The sequence below is a fragment of the Anomalospiza imberbis genome, chromosome 10 (assembly GCF_031753505.1).
Source record: "Anomalospiza imberbis isolate Cuckoo-Finch-1a 21T00152 chromosome 10, ASM3175350v1, whole genome shotgun sequence".
NCBI lineage: Eukaryota > Metazoa > Chordata > Aves > Passeriformes > Viduidae > Anomalospiza > Anomalospiza imberbis.
In genome coordinates this window covers 11,058,906-11,076,664 of record NC_089690.1, presented here as the reverse complement: position 1 = coordinate 11,076,664, position 17,759 = coordinate 11,058,906, and the positions used below count along the sequence as shown (strand labels likewise).

At 49.6% G+C, this 17,759-nt stretch overlaps 1 protein-coding gene across 1 annotated transcript in view; it reads left to right on the top strand.

Annotated features, from left to right (window-relative positions):
* P3H2 (prolyl 3-hydroxylase 2) overlaps positions 1–17,212 on the top strand; it is a 65,558-nt gene extending 48,346 nt beyond the window's left edge. Inside the window, exons 2-15 of the mRNA XM_068200669.1 lie at positions 283–429; positions 1,527–1,716; positions 4,411–4,542; positions 5,643–5,785; positions 7,209–7,298; positions 7,761–7,801; positions 8,281–8,375; positions 11,031–11,158; positions 11,676–11,771; positions 11,864–12,014; positions 12,515–12,632; positions 12,794–12,869; positions 13,776–13,916; positions 14,973–17,212. Of these exons, the coding sequence (XP_068056770.1) occupies positions 283–429; positions 1,527–1,716; positions 4,411–4,542; positions 5,643–5,785; positions 7,209–7,298; positions 7,761–7,801; positions 8,281–8,375; positions 11,031–11,158; positions 11,676–11,771; positions 11,864–12,014; positions 12,515–12,632; positions 12,794–12,869; positions 13,776–13,916; positions 14,973–15,065 (1,641 nt within the window). The 3' untranslated portion in view covers positions 15,066–17,212. The remainder of the gene's footprint in view (positions 1–282; positions 430–1,526; positions 1,717–4,410; positions 4,543–5,642; positions 5,786–7,208; positions 7,299–7,760; positions 7,802–8,280; positions 8,376–11,030; positions 11,159–11,675; positions 11,772–11,863; positions 12,015–12,514; positions 12,633–12,793; positions 12,870–13,775; positions 13,917–14,972) is intronic.
* The last annotated feature ends 547 nt before the right edge of the window (positions 17,213–17,759 follow it).

Here is a 17,759-nt window from a genome sequence, read left to right as displayed (position 1 = left end):
AGTAGCTGAGTTGACAGGAAAACAGTCTGGATCCCATCACCAGCAGACCCTGTTGCAGTGACTTGTCTGGCTCTCAGGAGCTCCAGCTCTTTCCATTTCACTTACATGGGGCTTTCCTCTCAATTCAGCTTTTTTCTTTAGCCTCTGCATTCAGGTTTTCCTTGGTTATCCCATCATTTCCCAATCCAGTGGTGTCAAAAGAATGTCAGAGGATGCAGCATAACCTGCTGTGTTCACCTTCTACATCAGCAATCTCACTTGGTCTCTCTCACCTTGTTACAGCTGAACAAGCTGGAGGAGGCAGCAAATGCAGCTCACACCTTCTTCATGGCAAACCCTGAGCACATGGAGATACAGCAGGACCTCGAGAACTACAAGACCACATCAGGGAAGGTCAGCTTGATTGACCTGGAGGCCAGGCAGCACATGGTGAGTCTAAGGCTGAAGTGGTGCTCAGCTGAAGTATCAGGAAGTCTGGAGAGGAGAGATTAGGAGGCCAAAAGAGATTAATCTATGAATGGGGAAATTCTTACCAAAACAAACTCTCCCTTTCAGCATTTTCCCTTAAGGCAAGCCTGCTCCTGCCTTCTCTAGGCACTCTGCTCTTTGTTTGATTGCTACATCCCCAGCCTGGTCCCTCTATTCAGAGAACTCTGGGGTCATCCATGGCTGTGAACACACACCAGCAGACAGCTTTGATAGAAGCCTCCAGGACATCTCAGATCCCCTGCGTTTCCTCCATGACAGATCTTGGCTCCTGTGTGTTTCTTTTGACCTGAGTTCTCCCACCTGGGCAGGGTACATGCACATGGGTGGCTGTGGTGGTGAGGGTGCAGAGTGGCAGGCAGGAGAGTGTCAGCTCTTTCCACCTCCACAAAGCAAAAGCCCAAGTCAAATGCCAGGGCCACCCCCAACTTCCCAATTTCACAAGACTCAGGGGAGCAGGAGTGGCTGTTGTGTGTAATTAACGGAGGTGCTCATTAGGGGCCATTCTTAGAAACAATTAATAACAAATCAAAGCATTCTAGGTCAGGACCAATCTGTTCCCTTGGCATTCAGTGTTGTTGTTTAGTGGGAGGGTAAAAACAAACAAACAAACAACAACAACAAAAAAGCCCAAACCAAAACAAAACAAAAACCCAAAAAACCAAAAAAAACACCAACCAACCAACCAACCAACCAAAAAAAAAAAAAAAAAACAACCAAAAAAAGACCCCCCCCAAAAAAAATTTTTTAATATAATGCATGATCTAGGAGTGGCACTGAGGATTCTCTAAGTATGAAGGAGTTCAGAAGGGCATTTAGGCAGGTTATTAGGTTCCACTGGTCTGAAAGTCCATTGATGGCTTAAACATGGTTTGGTACAAGTGGTTATATCTGATAGGTATCTGGGGAGATTGTTCTGTCCCTGTCCCAGTCCCCTTGTACCTCCTTTTGAGAAGCATCTGCAGGTGGCAAGGGCAGGATGCTGTGCTCCAGGCAGCATGGCCTGCTCATGGTCTGTGTTCTGTCTGCCTGCTTTGCAGGAGGACTACAGTGCTGGGGTGAGGCACTATGACAGGGAGGAGTACGAGCTGGCCATTGAATTCTTGGAGCGTGCCTTGAAAGGATACTACTCCGAGGATGAGGATTGCCAGGTCATGTGCGAGGGACCACAGAGATTTGAGGAGCACGAGTACCTGGATTACAAGGCTGGTCTCTATGAAGCTATTGCAGGTGAGATCTTTTTGCATTTTTAGAGTTCTCACCCTTGGCCCTGAAATGATTTTAGTTATATAGTTTGGGCCTTTGGCTGGATTTGTTGAAGTGTCTTCCCTTCCATCTCTGCTGCTGGTGAGTAACACTGAAGGAGGCACCTGGAAGCCCAGAAAGTGCAAGCTCAGAGGACAGTGAACTAGAATATCTCATTTTGGTCCTGAACAGAAGCTGGGGTAGACAAATCGCATTTCCAGATGCGTGGAGCATTTGCAGATTTCTGTTAGAGCTGGAAGTTTAGGTGCTTTACACAAACAGCTTCCATTTCCCCTGTACACAGTCTTGCACACCTCCCTGGAATCTAGACATTGCTGGCCTTTGTTTATGTTTTCTGTTTCTGAGAGCATGTGAAGAGAGCAGCAGAGTTCTCTTGGACATCCTCCAGGTGGCCAGGAAAGTTGCCAGAAAGACTCGTAACATGGATTTTCTCCCCATCCAAAAGCATGGATTTGTCATTAGTGGAGGCCCACCTAATTATGATCTTGACTGAAATCTCTGGAGAGAATTGAACATTGCTGTTTAATCTTTAGATTTGCATTTGTGGCTCTGAGCCAGAGAGGATTAAAACAGTTCATTCTCAGTGGAAATGAGATTACATTTAATTAGTCATAAGGGAAGGAAGAGCAATAAATAAGGGTTTGTTTGGTGACAGAAATCTTATTTATTTGCTTATGGTCTTGGAGTTGCATCAAGCCCTGAAATCTTGCTTCTTATGTGGAAAATACTTCACTCAGATGCAGAATGTTTTTTGGGTTTGTATAATTCTGTTTGTGTCGAGACAGGAAATCTAATTGAAACAACCATGAGGAGAAACCACCAGCATACCGTATGGGAAGCTGCCCTGGTGGGGTTTGTTTACCCTTGTGAGAAAATAGAAGTGTTGGAAAGGCCGGCTGGTACCAGTGTGGCTGTCAGCTGATCAGGCCTTCAGAGCCTTGACCAGGACACCAGGACACCCGTCATGAGAGCAGCCCTCAGTGGCAAAGCAAACCCAGCATCCTGCTCACTGGAAGCTGCTGCTCTTCAAAGAGAACAAGCTGTTCCTGTGCTGTGCAAGTCGGGTGCAGCCCCAGTGAGCTGAGGTGTTTCTGTGCTGGCCTTTCCTGAGCACAGACAGGGTCATGGCGTGGTGGTGCTCAGAGCAGGACGTCACCTGGGAGGGACAGCAGCCAGATGGTCCCTACAAGCGCTGTGGCTCTGCCATGTGTGCCTGGCCATAACAACCCCAAACCCCAGCACCATTCAGGCCCCCAAAGGAACATGGAGTTGAGGGAGGGAAATAAGATCCTTGATGCAACTGCTTTTCTGTAGGAAACTGCATGGCTCCTTCCAGGACAGCGTAATCCAAAGTTCACGCCTGGTCCAGGCACTCAGGCCCAGACGTTTCAGTAGGGAGTGGGAACACATAATATACCAAGAAAATAGAGTTTAGGTTTCTTCAAAACTCATTTCTCTTTTTAATCCCAAACTAATTTGCTGTGCTGCTGCTTGGGGATGAAACACTCTCACCTTTCCCCCCCAAGGACAGATACATTTCAGTGAATTGATTACAGTACCAAGAAAAAGCAGTGCTTCTCGGTAATGGATTGATTATTTCGGATCTGGGATATTTAAACAGGTTTAAATTACAACAATATGATTTATGATTTATGTCTTTTCCCTTCTTGCTTTTCCTAATGTAATTCCCTGGATGTGCATGGTAAGTCAGATAACTGCTCAGGCTACCTGTCAATTGCACATAGGCACTGTTCTGAGTTTCCACTTGATTTCATTGCAAATTCCTCAGGCGGTTTTTATGGCAGCTCTAAGAAATGCTTTGGTAGCTGAGCACATGGTTATTTTCAAGCCTGTGTTTGTTTCTTAAGGTTTTTAATGGTGTGCAGAGACAAAGCAAGCAAATTAGATTCGTAAGTACATTGCAGCAAAGGCTCCAAAATGGAATCAGATGTCTGTTGGCTTTGAAATTGTACAGCTGGTACAACGCCTATGCTGTGGAGTCCCACTAATTAAGAAACTTTGCTAATGGCAGATGTTTACCATGTGCTTGTGATGCTCTGGGGGATGCCTCATCTTTGAGAAGCAGCAAACATGGGGATTTCTGCTGCCCAAATTTGCACCTCGGACCTTTCGGACTTTCAAGCCTTGCTTGGCCGTGCTGAGAATCTGCACCACCCCCTCTTAGCTAAACCTCCCTGTGCCCTCCAGAGCTTTCTTGCTGCAGGAAAGGATTAAAGATGAGCTGAAGGAAGGGACTCTGGAGCTTGATGTCATGCGGCAGCACATGTGGCCACCTTGTCTTCACCTCTCTGCTTGCTCTGTGGGTTTGTCTCTTGGGGTTGAAGTGCTACCTGCCACCTGCAGTCCCTGCACGCTGCAGCAGCTCCTGCCACACGAAAGAGATGCTCAAGCTCCCTCTACAGTTGAGAGAAGGAGGAAGGCGTTTCTTAAAGGGGGCAAAAATGTAACTACAACTCTGTCAGACTGGCTTTGGGGACGAGCCTGAGCTCTTTCCCTCGGTGCACGCTCACCTGCCAGGCCAAAGCAGTGTGAGCTGCACATCCTTCAGCTCAGGAGTTTGAACCTCTGTCTGTCCTTGTCCTGGCACCGTCACCATCCCTCTCAGCTCAGAGCACCTTGTCCCTCTTTTCCTGGCAGATCACTACATGCAGGTCCTGGCCTGCAAGCACGACTGTGTCCGGGAGCTCGCCACGCGCTCGGGCCGGATCTCGCCCATTGAAAACTTCCTTCCCCTCCACTACGACTACCTGCAGTTTGCCTATTACAGAGGTAAAGGCTCTTGGACTGCTCCTCATAGCTCCTGCTGAGTGCTGTTCATTTTGTGCAAGTTCACATTGCTCCATGTGCGAGTAAGGCTGTTTCCCCTGATGTCCACACTACAGTGATGCAGAAGCATGGTCTGAAAGAGAAGCAAAGGACGTTGGAAATTGTCTCTTCAAAAGTCAGGTTGACTGAAATACAATTAAGTAGTTTTATGAAGATGTTTTAGATCATCAGTCAGGTTTTAAAAGCCCAGCCTTTAGCTTAAACATTACTATTATTTAAATCATGCTTTTTAAGAGTCCTTTCATTTGCCTTTTGATATTAAAATCCTTGAGATTTATATGTTTCACATTTTCTGAAATGAACTGATACATTTTCTAAATTAATATATAACAGATATATGAGTTAGGTCAAGCTTATCCCAAGATACCAATTTTTGCCAATTACCAAATATTTTAAGATTCACAGTAAAGTTGCAGGAGTTGGCAGCATGGCAAAATGCCAGGGGTTGGCAGTGCTAAAAAATTATGCCAGTTGTGTGGTTCTGTGTGCTATTTTATTATGTTCTGTTGCATAAAAGAAAATAGAAATCTGCAGAAATCTGCTCTCTCAGGCATTTGCTAATAACTTTACTGAAAAGGGCAGACTGTGCAAGGGTCAAAATGGCTATTAAAATATTAAGATTCTTTATTCATCAACACAATGGGAAGAAAGTAGGAGGAGTCCATATATGTTGTACAGGCTTCTTTATTCCTTTGCCCAGTTAGAGGTTAGGGTGAAAACCCCTGGGCCCTGAGAGATGCTGCACAGATGAGAAGCAGTTTGATGCCGGCCAGTATCCACGTCCTGCCCATCCAGCTGGATCCAATTTGGATACCATCTGGTCTGTGCATGATGGCAGAAAAGTCTTGTTTCTATGCCTCAGTTTCCTTGATGGTGAAGTGGAGGGGTTAAGACAAAGTGGCATCAAAAGAGCCCTGTGAAGTCCTGGGCTGCCTCTTCAGCTGATGGGGAGCTCAGGCTGTGCTTCCCTCCCTGCAGAGTCCCTTCCTGGGCTCTGTGTGAGCCCCTTCTGCCCCCCTGACCACTGTTGTGTTGCCCCCCAGTTGGTGACTATGTAAAAGCCCTGGAGTGTGCCAAGTCCTACCTGCTCTTCCACCCGGACGATGAAGATGTCCTGGAGAATGCAGGGTATTACGAGGGTCTCTTGGAAGGTACAGTGGATCCAGCCACCATCAAGCCCAGAAAGGTGAGAGTGAGGGACACCTCAGAGCTCTTGGTGGGAGGCTTTAACAAAGAAACCTGGTGGAAATAAATGCAGCTTGGCAGCTTTCCCCCAGTAGGACCACTTTAAAAAGAGAAGCAGAAGGGCTGGGCTTGCTGGTGATGCTGAGGTGGTGATTTTCAGGGTGCAAGTTAGGAGTCACTAGTCTGGGGGAGAAGCTGGTGGACAGGATTTGCTTTAAATGGGGACTTCAGCCTAGTAAAGCCTGAGCAAGGGCAGGGAGGGCAGTGACCCACAGTGTAAACCCTCCTCTTGCCCAGTGCTCCGGCGGACGTGCGGAGGAGGAATGCAGTGAAACACTGAGCAAAGGGCAGCATCTCTTCAGACAGGGCTGAGAAATACTTTCCCAGGGGAGGCTGGGATCTCAGCATTACTCTCAAGTCTCTTAGCTTGGAGTTCAGGGCTCTGCCTGTTCTGCAGACAGTAGCTCGCTATCACAGGGTTAGGCTGGGGTCAAAATACCAAACAGTGTGTGTTCCATCAGCCAGCAGGACAGGCTTCCTCTCCAGTCTGGGCAGCCCTCATCTGTGGCCCTGGGGCTGCCTTAATCACCATACAGAAGTTCATCCCATCCCATCCCATCCCATCCCATCCCATCCCATCCCATCCCATCCCACGTCATTGGAACTGGCAGGAACGGGTTTTTCCATTCCTTTGGGAATTCCTTGACTTCCAGGCAAATCAAGGTGAATTTGGTAAAGTATTAAAAAATAAAAACAAAATTATAAAAAGGAAAACAAGAAAAAAAGTTGTTTTCCCTCACAAAATGAATCTAGCAATAAAAAAACCTGAAGTTGACAAAAACATTTAATTGTTTACAGTGTTTTGAAGTTTTCTGTAAAAGAAAATAATTAATTTTTGCTTTGCACAATAGTTTTCTGGGAGAAATACCAGTGTTTAGTTTGCAGATTTTTCATTCAAAATAAAGCCCTCTGATGGACAGTTTCCAGCTGGCTATGCTTTGTGGCCCCCATCCAAGCACTCTGAGTGCATCCCAGGGCCAGGCCATGGGCTCTATGTGGGGAACTGAGGCACTGCCCAGCCAGGGTCCCCACCCCACCAGCCTGAACTTGCCCTCATTCTGCAGCTGGGGTTTCTCTGGCCAGCCTTTTGCCCAGATATTTTGAGGCTCTCCAAGGTGCTCAGGAGTTTCTGCCAGCCATGGACATGTTTTGGGGATTCAGGCTTCCTAAACGGGTTGCTGAACACCTTCTGTCATGTATTGAGTGGCTCAGCCTTGTGCCTGGGGTTGCTCCAAGTGTCCCTCACCCCTCAGCAATCTGCAGCATTGCATGAACACCAAACCCCTCTGAGGTAGAGGTGCTTTGCCGCTGTCTTGCAAAAGCTGGCCCATGTGCAACTGCTCCTGTTTTCCTTCTCTTTCCAGGAGGCCAAAACGCTGCTGCGGCGCCACAGGCTGGAGTCTCACCTCTTGCAGGCGGCTGCGGCCGGCCTGGGATACGCCTACACGGAGCCGGTAACGCCTGCTGTGCTGGGCCAGCACCTTCAGGAGTTCACAGCTGTAGCACCAGCTCCCCCCTGCCCCTCTCCTGTAAATCCAGCCCTGTGTAGGTGACTCAGGAGCTGGGTCTTGGCCTGGTTTGTTCTCTGTAGGAAAACGGTGATGGCAAAGCAAAGAAGGCATTCCTGGGGTGAAGGAGAGGCACAGACAGCCTCATCCAGCCCTCATGCCTTGGTGTCGGAGTCTCAGCCACTGCCATGGTGATGGGGTGAGACACAGAATGCCTGGGCAAGCTGGGCTTCCTAGGTGCTCTTCACACTGCCAGCTTGGGTTCACATTTTCAGTCTGGTGAACTCAGGCCACTGCCCAAACTTATGTGAGATGGAGCCAGAGAGGCTGGGAGTCAGGCAGAGCAGGTAATGCCCTGGCTCTGGCTGGAGCATTAAATTAAGAAGTTTGTCCTCTCTTTTCCCACAGAACTACTGGAACAGGTACGGCGCCCGCCAGGACGAGCACAGGTGAGCCACAGTCACCCCAGCTGAGCTGCAGCTTCACCATTCCCACGGTGGGATCAAGGGGAGGTGCTCATGGTGGGGTACCAGCCTGCCACTCAGGGGTACTGCCCACCCATCCAGCACACCATCCTGGTTGAATTACGGCCCTTTGCCCTTTGCCATTGCAAACATTGCCACAAGAACCTTATGTTAGCTGAGTGCCTCAACACCAGCAATGGTCTAGAGGGAACTTGATTGCTGAGGCAAGTGGTGCTGGTCAGATTTGTTGGTGTCTGTGTTTTGTTGGTGGAAACTGTTGCTCACATTACCAGAAAAGCAATGTTTGCCACAGGGTGAGGGCTTCAACTTGTATGGCTGTGACATTTGTACAAAGTACTGATTTGCTTGAGGTTTTTGTGTATTAGTGTCCAAAGGGAGCAAAAGTGCAAGCTGAAGAACTTGTGGCCAAAGTTGTGATGTTCCTCTTCTCTTTTGCTCCTCAGTGTCCCATCAAGTATCAGCAGTGAACCAGAGGATGGACCCCGGCTGTCCCTGACAAAGAAACCCATGCCAAAGCCAGATCGAGAGCTGAAGGAGGGTAGGGCTGATAAATATGTCTCAACAAAACTGGGGTTTTTTTTCCTGTTGCTAGAGACTACAGACTGCAAAGGCTGGCCACTGAGCAATGAGGGCCACTCCTATGTAAGAGAGTTCAAGTTTTGTTTAAGAGACAAGTCTTCAGTGCTGCCATAGCATTTCTGGGTCTGTGGATCCCAGGGCACTTGGACTTGTTTCTCCCACCTGCTGGGCTACTCAGTACAGAGCCCTGAGATGTGGAGCTGGGAGGCTGGGTCTTCCTCACCATGGGGAAAGCAAACCAGCAAACAGTAGTCTTCTGTGCAGGTGCTTTTCAGATCAGTGTGTTCCCTGTTGTCCAGGCTGCAGAAGGATGCATGCTGGAAGCAGCCTGTCCTGATGCTTTGCTAAATTTGCTGGATCACACCATACTAACAGAGTTCTCTTTGCAAACTAGGCTTGTGTCTTAGCTCACATGAAATCACTTGTTTATAAGCCTGTCAGAAGACATTTCAACTGATTTCAGCACATTTTCAGCAACCACAGAAAATACCATAACATCTTCTACTAAAGACAGGATTTTTCCCCTTAACAATTTTGAAAAACAATATTGTAGCCAAGCACCAAAGCAGAGTCCTTGCTGCAAAACAACAGGGTCTCAAGCCAGGAGGTGTCTTGTGTCTCTAGTGAGCCAGCTCCACAGCAGCAGGCAATTAAACCCCCCTGTAAGGCAATGGGTGGTAGCTCTTTTTGGGGAATTTCACAGCTTTCCCCAGCCCAAGTTGTGTCCAGCTGCTCAGTGTTGTGTTCAGAGTGTTGTTATCCCTTCTCTAGCTGTACACAAAATAGGCAAATACCACAGGAAGATACCAAAGATCTTGCTTAAGCCAAGTGCTGGTTGAATTATATTTATTGGCTGTTTGCTGTTTATAACCAAGTAATTTCAGAGTCCTTCTTTCTGTTTTTACTTCTTTTTATGCTCTTGTTCTAGTTTACTTGCAGAATGTTTTTGTTTACAAAGAAAATTGAAACCATCAAAAAGAAACTGGGATTTTTGTCCACCTAGCTGCTGCCTTTCTTTGTTGTCTTTTTTTCTTTCTCTCTTTTTACTTGGAGAAAGAAAAGGCTGAAAGAGAAAAGTCTGTTTTATTTTTGTACTCTTCTGTACTTCTGTCCTTCCCTCCTTCCTCATTTCTGCCAATTCCTTCGCTCCCAAAAGTCCAAAGAACTCCTCCGTTTCTTAGGGTGTTTTTCACAGAGCACAGACACAGGAAACAGGTCCGTCTCTCTGCTGGGGCTTAGAGCAGGCAGAGGCAAGGAAAGCAGGTGGGAGCACACTGTCAGTGTGGGACAAGGGTTCACAGAGCTGCCCCACTAGTTCCCTGGGAGGAACAAGAAGAGATGTTGGAAGTGTTGAGCGATGCCTTCTATGTTCATCCCTCATGTGCTTATGGCTAGGGAAGAGCAACAGCTGAGCTGGAAATCTCAGCCCTTTGTTGGAAAATGCCTAGAGTTTGGATTTGAGAATTCTGATTCTGATCCAGCTGCATTTGCAATAAGTGTGGTTATCAAGCACAAAATCAGCACAGTGAACACCAGAAACATCCCATATTTTCCATTTCCAAGAAACATAACTCTTCAGAAATAAAGCTGTGAGCTAATGACAGGGCTGGTGGGGCTTACGTGTCCTCCATAGGCCAAGGAGACCTGCCAAGAACACAGTTTTGACTCAATATCCAGGAAAAGTAAAAGTTACAAAAGCATTGTCACAGAGAAGTTTCCTTGTGCCACATGGTGGGAAGAACTCTGCAGCTCTGTTTCCTCTATTTCCTTGCTTGTCTCTGACAACAAATAATTTTCTTCACAGTTTAGATGTATTTAGTTTCTCCTGGAGAAACATCTGGTTTAGGCTTTTATTGTTACCATTTCTTTCCTTTTCTTTCTTTGAGGAGATGCATGAAAGAGGCTTCAAAATATGGTGGTTTAGGGGCCTTGCTCTGGTTTTTTGATCAGTCAGATTTGATGGGGATGGATTGAAACCTCTCATAAAAAGCTTGCAGGCAGAGGAAGGCAGCTCAGAGGCAGGATGTGAGGGATGGCAGGGACAGCCATGGCAGCTCCTTTGCCTCAGTGGAGGAGGATTATTCTGAGAGTTCTCTGGCTCACCCACTCCCTGCCCTCCTTCTTGGAGGACAGCAATGCTTGCTGCAAGCTTAGCACCATGTGAGGTTTTCTCTGTGTATAGCCGACAAAAACCACTGGTGGCAGTTGCACAGGGTGGCTTTGCGTGCCAAGCCAGCAGCATCCACACAGCACAAATGCAATGGGAACCTACACTGGAGTTGACCGCTGGGCTGAAGAGCCAAATTAGCCACTGTCCCTGCCTCTCCCTGTGTCCCACTGGGGTTTGGTGTTTCCAGGCTGTGGTCCCTGCATTTGCAAGGCAGCTGTTGAGAAGGTAGAAAATGCTGATGCTCCTGCAGCAAATTGATTTCATCTCCTTGTGTTCCCATTGCTTCTGTTTCTTTTGTTACTGATGGGAGGCCACACTCTGCTCTGCTGTGGAGCTCTTTGCCTGTCAGCACACCTGGGTGACTTCAGCTGGCCTCCAGCCACTGTACAAGATGTCAACAAGGCCAGGGCATGTTCAGCAGGATGATTTTGTGTCTCTCCTCAGGGGGCCCTCTTCTCTACAGTCATGTGAAGTTTGTCTACAACTCCCAGCAGCTGAATGGCACGCAGCGAGTGCTGCTGGATAACGTCATCTCGGAGGAGCAGTGCCGGGAGCTGCACAGGGTGGCCAGTGTGAGTGGCAATGGCCCTGGGCTGGGTGTGACAGCTGAATGTGTGATCAGCCTCTGGAGACCATGGGTTCATGCCTTGCTGAGTGTTACAGTTGATGGCAGGATGCCTGTGGAGAGCAGGTGGATGCTTGTCCCTAATGCACACCCATTACTGCAGCACGGGAGCTGCTGCTCCATCCTGGGCTGCAGGACAGAGCCTGTGCAGAAAGAGTTCTTTCCCCATGTTATAACAACCCCAAAGGATGATCCTCCACAAGTCTGGTTGAGCCTTCTCATTCACCATTAACTGAGCTTGGAAGGGACTGAGGGTGCTTGAACATCCCCAGTTAGGAAGGAGGTGGGTGGTTGATATCCAGCATCTGTGCTCACAGAGAGCTGCAGCACCTTTCCACCCCAACTCACCTGGCCCAGTGAACGCAGCCCTGGGGGATTTGGTAAGAGGGTGCCATGTACTTCCATTGCAGATCCCTCTCTCCTGACAAACCAGTTCACCCCTCATCTGTATTTGTGTTTTCCAGGGGATCATGTTGGCTGGAGATGGTTACAGGGGCAAAACCTCCCCCCACACCCCGAATGAGAGATTTGAAGGAGCCACTGTCCTCAAAGCCCTCAAGGTACAGCTCCCTCCTCCTTCTCCTCCTCTCCTGTGCCCTGCCCCCCAGTCCGCATGTGACAATGACCTCCCTTTGGCCCTCTCCTTGCCCAGTATGGCTACGAGGGCCGTGTCCCGCTGAAGAGTGCCCGGCTGTTCTACGACATCAGTGAGAAGGCTCGCAGGATCGTCGAGTCCTACTTCCTGCTCAACTCCACGCTCTACTTCTCCTACACCCACCTGGTGTGCCGCACCGCCCTCTCCGGTGAGCATTCGGGGCTGGCAGTGGAGCAGGGAGCATGGGAGGGCTTCAGCCCTCCATGGGGGGGTTTATGAGCTAAGAGTAGCTCTGTTTTGCTTAATGCTTAAATTGATGGCCAAGGGCTGGGCAAAGTCAGCATCCGACAGCAGCAAAAAGTGGGCACCGTTGTCCCCAAAAAAGTGATTTCTGGGATGTCTCTTGGTTTTCATATCTGCAACTCTTCCTATTTTCTCCTCCCTTTTCTCTTGCCTCCTCTTGTCTGTCCCTTCTCCTTTCCACCCCAGCCCCATCCCTCCATCTCACTTCCCTGTAGTCAGGAACAGGCAGAGCTGTGCAGATCTTGCCTTTTCTCCCCAGCCATTCCTTTCCTCCTCTCACCTGTGAAAACCACCTAGAGTGGGGTCAGGGTAGGCTCCCACCCCATGATGGGATCCCACAGAGCATAGCATTCCCATCTCATCCATCCCTTCTCCTTCCCCCTTCCTCCACATGATCCTGCCTAGGCCAGCAGGAGCGCAGGAATGATCTGAGCCATCCCATCCATGCTGACAACTGCCTCTTGGACCCCGAAGCCAACGAGTGCTGGAAGGAACCTCCTGCCTACACCTTTCGGGATTACAGGTAGGAAGGAAGGGAAGGAATCTCTCTAGGGACTTCTGTCCCTCTGGCTGTCCCCCACCCATGTCTTAGTGAAACAATATGGGATCTGTCCAGGAGGTGGGGGTCAGCCTTGAGACCTCCCCAGTGCTCCGCTAACTGGGGTTTCCCACTTCCTTCCCCAGTGCCCTCCTGTACATGAATGCAGATTTTGAAGGTGGCGAGTTCATTTTCACCGAGATGGATGCCAAAACTGTGACAGTGAGTTGGTGCTGTGGGCCAAAAGCTGTTCCTCAGCAGTCCATGCTCAGGGCTCTGGGCTTCCCCAGGCACCCTGTGGCTCATACCTTGCAAACAGCCCATACAGAATCCTGCTGCAGAGGTGCACAGACCATCTGCTCCCTCCCTAGAGGCCGTGCCAAGCAGTAAAGCTGTGGATTAGGGGTTCTCCCCACCTCCAGTGCAGGCAGAGGGATGGCTGGTAGTTGTCCCTGGCCTGGAGGACTGCTGAGCTGCCACCCCATCACGTGGTCAAACATGAACTGGTGTCTCCATACAGATGCAAGTGTCTTGTTCCAGAGTGGGTCACAGTGATGGACATCAGACCCTGAGAGGGATGTGGCTTAGGCATGAGCCCTCACCTCTGTTTGGAGCCATTAAGGAAGCTGGGCACCCACTCTGTGGTTGGACAGAGGTCGTGGCACCATGCTGGGGTCTCTGGAAAAGCTGGAGGGTAGATTGGGTCTACTTAGGTGCCTGAGGGTTGGTTTGGTTGGCAATTCTGCTTTTGAAGTCCTACAGGACTCTTGTCAGCTCACCAAGAGAAGAAAGAGGTGTTTCACAGCCATGCCAGGCTTACACTGGACCTCCCAGGAGTTATGCCATGGCCCCATTTTGCTCTAGGTGGTCACTTGTAGCCTTTGCAGAGACTCCATGCTATTATGTCCTTTCTGCACAATGTCTGCACAGCAGGAGCAAGCTTCACACCTCCCCACACAATTTGCCAGCTGTGCCCAGAGCTCTATGTGCCCGCCCCAAGCAGCTCACCAGGTCCTGGGGCGATGCAGAGGGATGCCCAGTGAGGTCCCAAGCCCTGGAGCATGGTGAGCCCAGCCACAGCCAGCGTGTGCAGTCCCTTGCCAGCCTGGCTGTGCTGTTTCCCTGCAGGCCTCCATCAAGCCCAAGTGTGGGAGGATGATCAGCTTCTCGTCGGGCGGCGAGAACCCCCACGGCGTGAAGGCGGTCACCAAAGGCCAGCGCTGCGCTGTGGCTCTCTGGTTCACCTTGGACCCTCTGTACAGAGAGCTGGTGAGTCCCTCCATCGTGATGTGAGGGGAGTTGGGGCACACCCAGCATCCCACAGGAACCAGGACCATCTTATTTTCTCCAGTCCCAGTACATCTGTTTTCCTCCCATTACAGCCCCCACAGCAGCACTCTCATGATATGAGCTGGTGGCCCCAGGGCAGGTTTTTCCTGCCAGTCCTGGTCCAGGGCACCCTGGGCCAGTGGGGTGCAGTGCCGGGCTGGGGTGCTGAGTGGGGCGTGGAAGGGCTCCGTGCAGGGCTGGGCTGGCCATTTCTGACACCTAGTGGCAGCAGCCTGATGGATGGGAACTCCTCCAGAGCAGCTCAGAGTGCTGTGTGAGTCCTGCTGCTAAGTCCTCTCACAGGCATTTTGGCAACTTGAAGTCCATGGCTCTGGGCACCCAAGATGCCTTGGAAGATCTGGGCTTTGATGCCTTTCACCAAACACCCTCCACATTCTGTTTTAAAAAGCTGCTGTACCAGCCCCTGCCTCCCTTTGGTAGCAATTTTGTTCTGTAAAAATAAAAGATGCAAGACTGAGCAAAACTAAATGCAGGGAGAATGCAAAACCCTCATTCCTTTGCCTTGTGATGGAGGTGGGCTGCAAGGTTTGGGGAAAAACTTATTTTCAGACATGTAATTCAGTGTCTCTCAGTTTTTTTGCACTAGCAGAAATTCCTCCAGGCTTGGTGCCTGTATGGTAGGAGATCAGCCCTGCTCAGGGAGCTGGAAATCTACAACAAGCAGAGGGGACACAGGAGGGTGTGCTGTGGCCGTGACTGCTAGTGCAGTGTGATAAGGGAACTACAGAACATCAGCCCAGCCACAGCCCTGCAGGGAGGAGGGAATCGGGCATTGAGGTGGGAAGGGATTTGATTAATTCTGCCCAGCAAATCCCCAGTTCGAGTCCCAGGCTCTTCCCCATCCTCTCACCTACCCTGCTGGTTCTGGGGTAAAATCTTTGCTGTGTGTCCTCCCAGCAGCCTGAGCCTCACTGAATTAGCTGGAGCAGGCACTGAAGCTCTGCTGTTACCATTTCTTCCCTTCCCCTCTTGCAGGAACGAATCCAGGCAGATGAAGTGATTGCGATGTTGGACCAGGAGCATCTAGGACCCAGTGAAATGAACATCAACCCAAAGGATGAGCTATGAACTAGGCCAAAGACTTTTTCTATTAAATATTTATTTAATATTGTTAATCTTATTAGAACCCTTCTATTTTTGTACAGAGATGCTGTATAAATTAACAGGTTAATATGATTGTGGAGTTTCAGGAATGCCTCTTCTGTGTTTAGCACAGCTTTTGCTGGAACCTTCATCCCTGTGCCAGCATCTCCTGGTGGGGCTGCCTCTGCTTCCAGCACTCCCTGTTTTTCTCTAGCACTTCCCAGGACTCATTCAGGCCCACTCTACCCCCTTGGAGAACCTATTTTTTTTTATTTCTCAGCCAAAAGTAGCTGTTTCTCTTTAGCATCTGCTGGAGAAAAGTCTCAGGTGTCCTAATGCACTAGTCTTCCTGCTCTTGCTTCCTGCTGGGGGAAGCTGGAGCACAAAAACTGGTGTTATGACTGTCTCTCACCATTTGAAATATGCCTTTTAGGGGAAAAAAGTGAAGGAAAACCCAAGTCCTAGCAAAATGGAGATTTCTCTGTAGCCATGTGAAGCTGGTGTTTGGGCATTCATTCTGAGCAGAGCTTCTGGAAATCAGCTGCTGAGCAGGGGCATGAGCTGTGCACAGGCATGAGGGGATGTGATTTGCAGCTGACTCTGGTGAAATAGGGTCTGTCACTCATGTTCAGTCCCTTCTCTTGCTGATGGCCTGGGAACAAGAAGGATGCTGCTTCACACTGCATCCTTTGAGCTTCCAGCCCAGTCTGCTGCTGGTAGAACCCAAAGTTTGTAGTCATAATTTCTGGGTCCCTGTTGGAAAGCAGCTTAGAAAGTTCGGTGCCATGGTGTTGGATGGTCATGGTGTAGCTCTGCACTCTGGATGTCCTGGCTGCATCCTCCCATCCTGGCAGTGTGGAAGCAGCAGATGTTCATGGTGTGGTATTACCTATTTGCTCAGAATATTTCTGACCCAGCCTGAGGATGTTGGAGTGAAAGCAAGTAGTCAAGTAACTGCTGCTAAGCCAGTAAATTATTCCTCCCCAACCATTAAATTTAGTCCTGTGTGTGGGATCAGCACAGCCCCTGTCTCAGTCAGAACAGGCACTGAGTCACAGGATTTCTGTCCCAGACATAAGGGCAGCTTTTATTTTGACCCATCAGCTGCTTCTGCTGCTGGAACACAGTTCCTAAAAGGCAGGTTTCAGCAATCTTCACTTGAAATTACTGCAAGGCTGCAATCTATCCAGAAAACACTACAGGGACCTTTGCTGGAGTTCACATCCTTGATCTGCTTTGCTCAGCTCCCTGCTGCATTGGCTCTTTTGTCAGTCCTTTTCTGCTCCCCTCTGTGAGTTTTGGCATTCCCAGGACTTAAAATCTGCAATAGAGAAAGACAGTTCTCTTTCCTCCTGTAGCTTGTGCCTGTTCCCAGGCTCAGAAGCTTCCTCTTCCCATCCAGTCACTGCAAAGGCTGTAGACAAAGATTGTCCTTCTATAGAGACTTTCTCAAAAGCTGGTTCTGGGCAAGATAGAGGAGAACTCTGCATCTGGAAAAATGAGTGCCCAGACTGTGAAGAGGGAATTATTATAACACAAAAAATGGTGGAAGAGTTATTTGCTGCATCTCTTCCAATGCTGCATCTGCAGAGAAAAAGGCTCTGGGCATTCTTAAGCTACCAGCATTGCTTATTCCTTTGTTGTTACCTCCCTTCCTCATAGATTGTTGAAAAGATTCATCAAGTTGGCTCCCCAAAGAACTGCCCACAGGTTTCTGTCTTTGAAGAGCCTTCCCTGCTTTAAGTGCCTCTTCTGTAAATAATTAACTCAATCTCCCTTTTCAAAACAGCCAGATGAAAAGCTGGGGAGAAGAAGGGAAGGGCAGCTGTTCACTTTGGAGAGCTGACCCCATTTCATTGTCCCTCCACGTGCACCATGCTGCTGCATCCAAGGCTCGACTCTGAATCCTGCACCTTCCATGTGGGCCTGTGCTGCCATTCCCCAACGACCATTGCCCAAGTGCATGCTGCAGAGCTGCCCCTCGGTGCAGCCCCAGCCCTCCCAGGGATCCCACCAGCTGGTTCTGCTGCAAGGAGGTGCAGGGGCTAGCACAGGTCATGGTTTGTTTGTTGCTGTGGTGGTTAGCCAGAGCTGTGTCTAAATCCAGGGAAAATAAACTGAACACATCTGGGCCTTTGTCTTTCTTCAGTCAAATATTAGAAGGAGAGACTGGGGAATTTGGGGTCTGCTTCATGATGGTACCTGTGCCTTTGGGGTTTCCTGCCTTAGACCTGAGCACAGCCCCCTCTCCATGCTGGAGGAGCACGGACTGTGTGTGTGCTTTTGGCTGCCTGTCCATCTGCCTTGCTGTGTATCCAGCTGTGCGGTAACTCCCATACCATGGACATGCTCCATGTGGTGGGCAGGAGGACAGCTCCCTGTGCGCTGCTGGGTGTTCAGGGCCACGGCCACCTGGGGTGAAACAGCTCTGCTGCAGAGCCACGGAGCAGCCTCGGGGGCATGCATCACTGCAGGACCCACTGCAAACATGCCCCGAGAAGGGAGAAGACTCTGGGCTGCCTGGGCCATGCCTTTCACCGTGCCAGTGAGACCTGCTGGCAGCCTGGGCCACGCTGAAGCCAGGAAACGTGGGAATGCAGTGAGTCAAAGGCACTTTCCCTGTTTGTTTGTTTGTTTCCAGCTCTCTGCTCTGGCAAAGTCTAGCTCAGAAGTGGATTT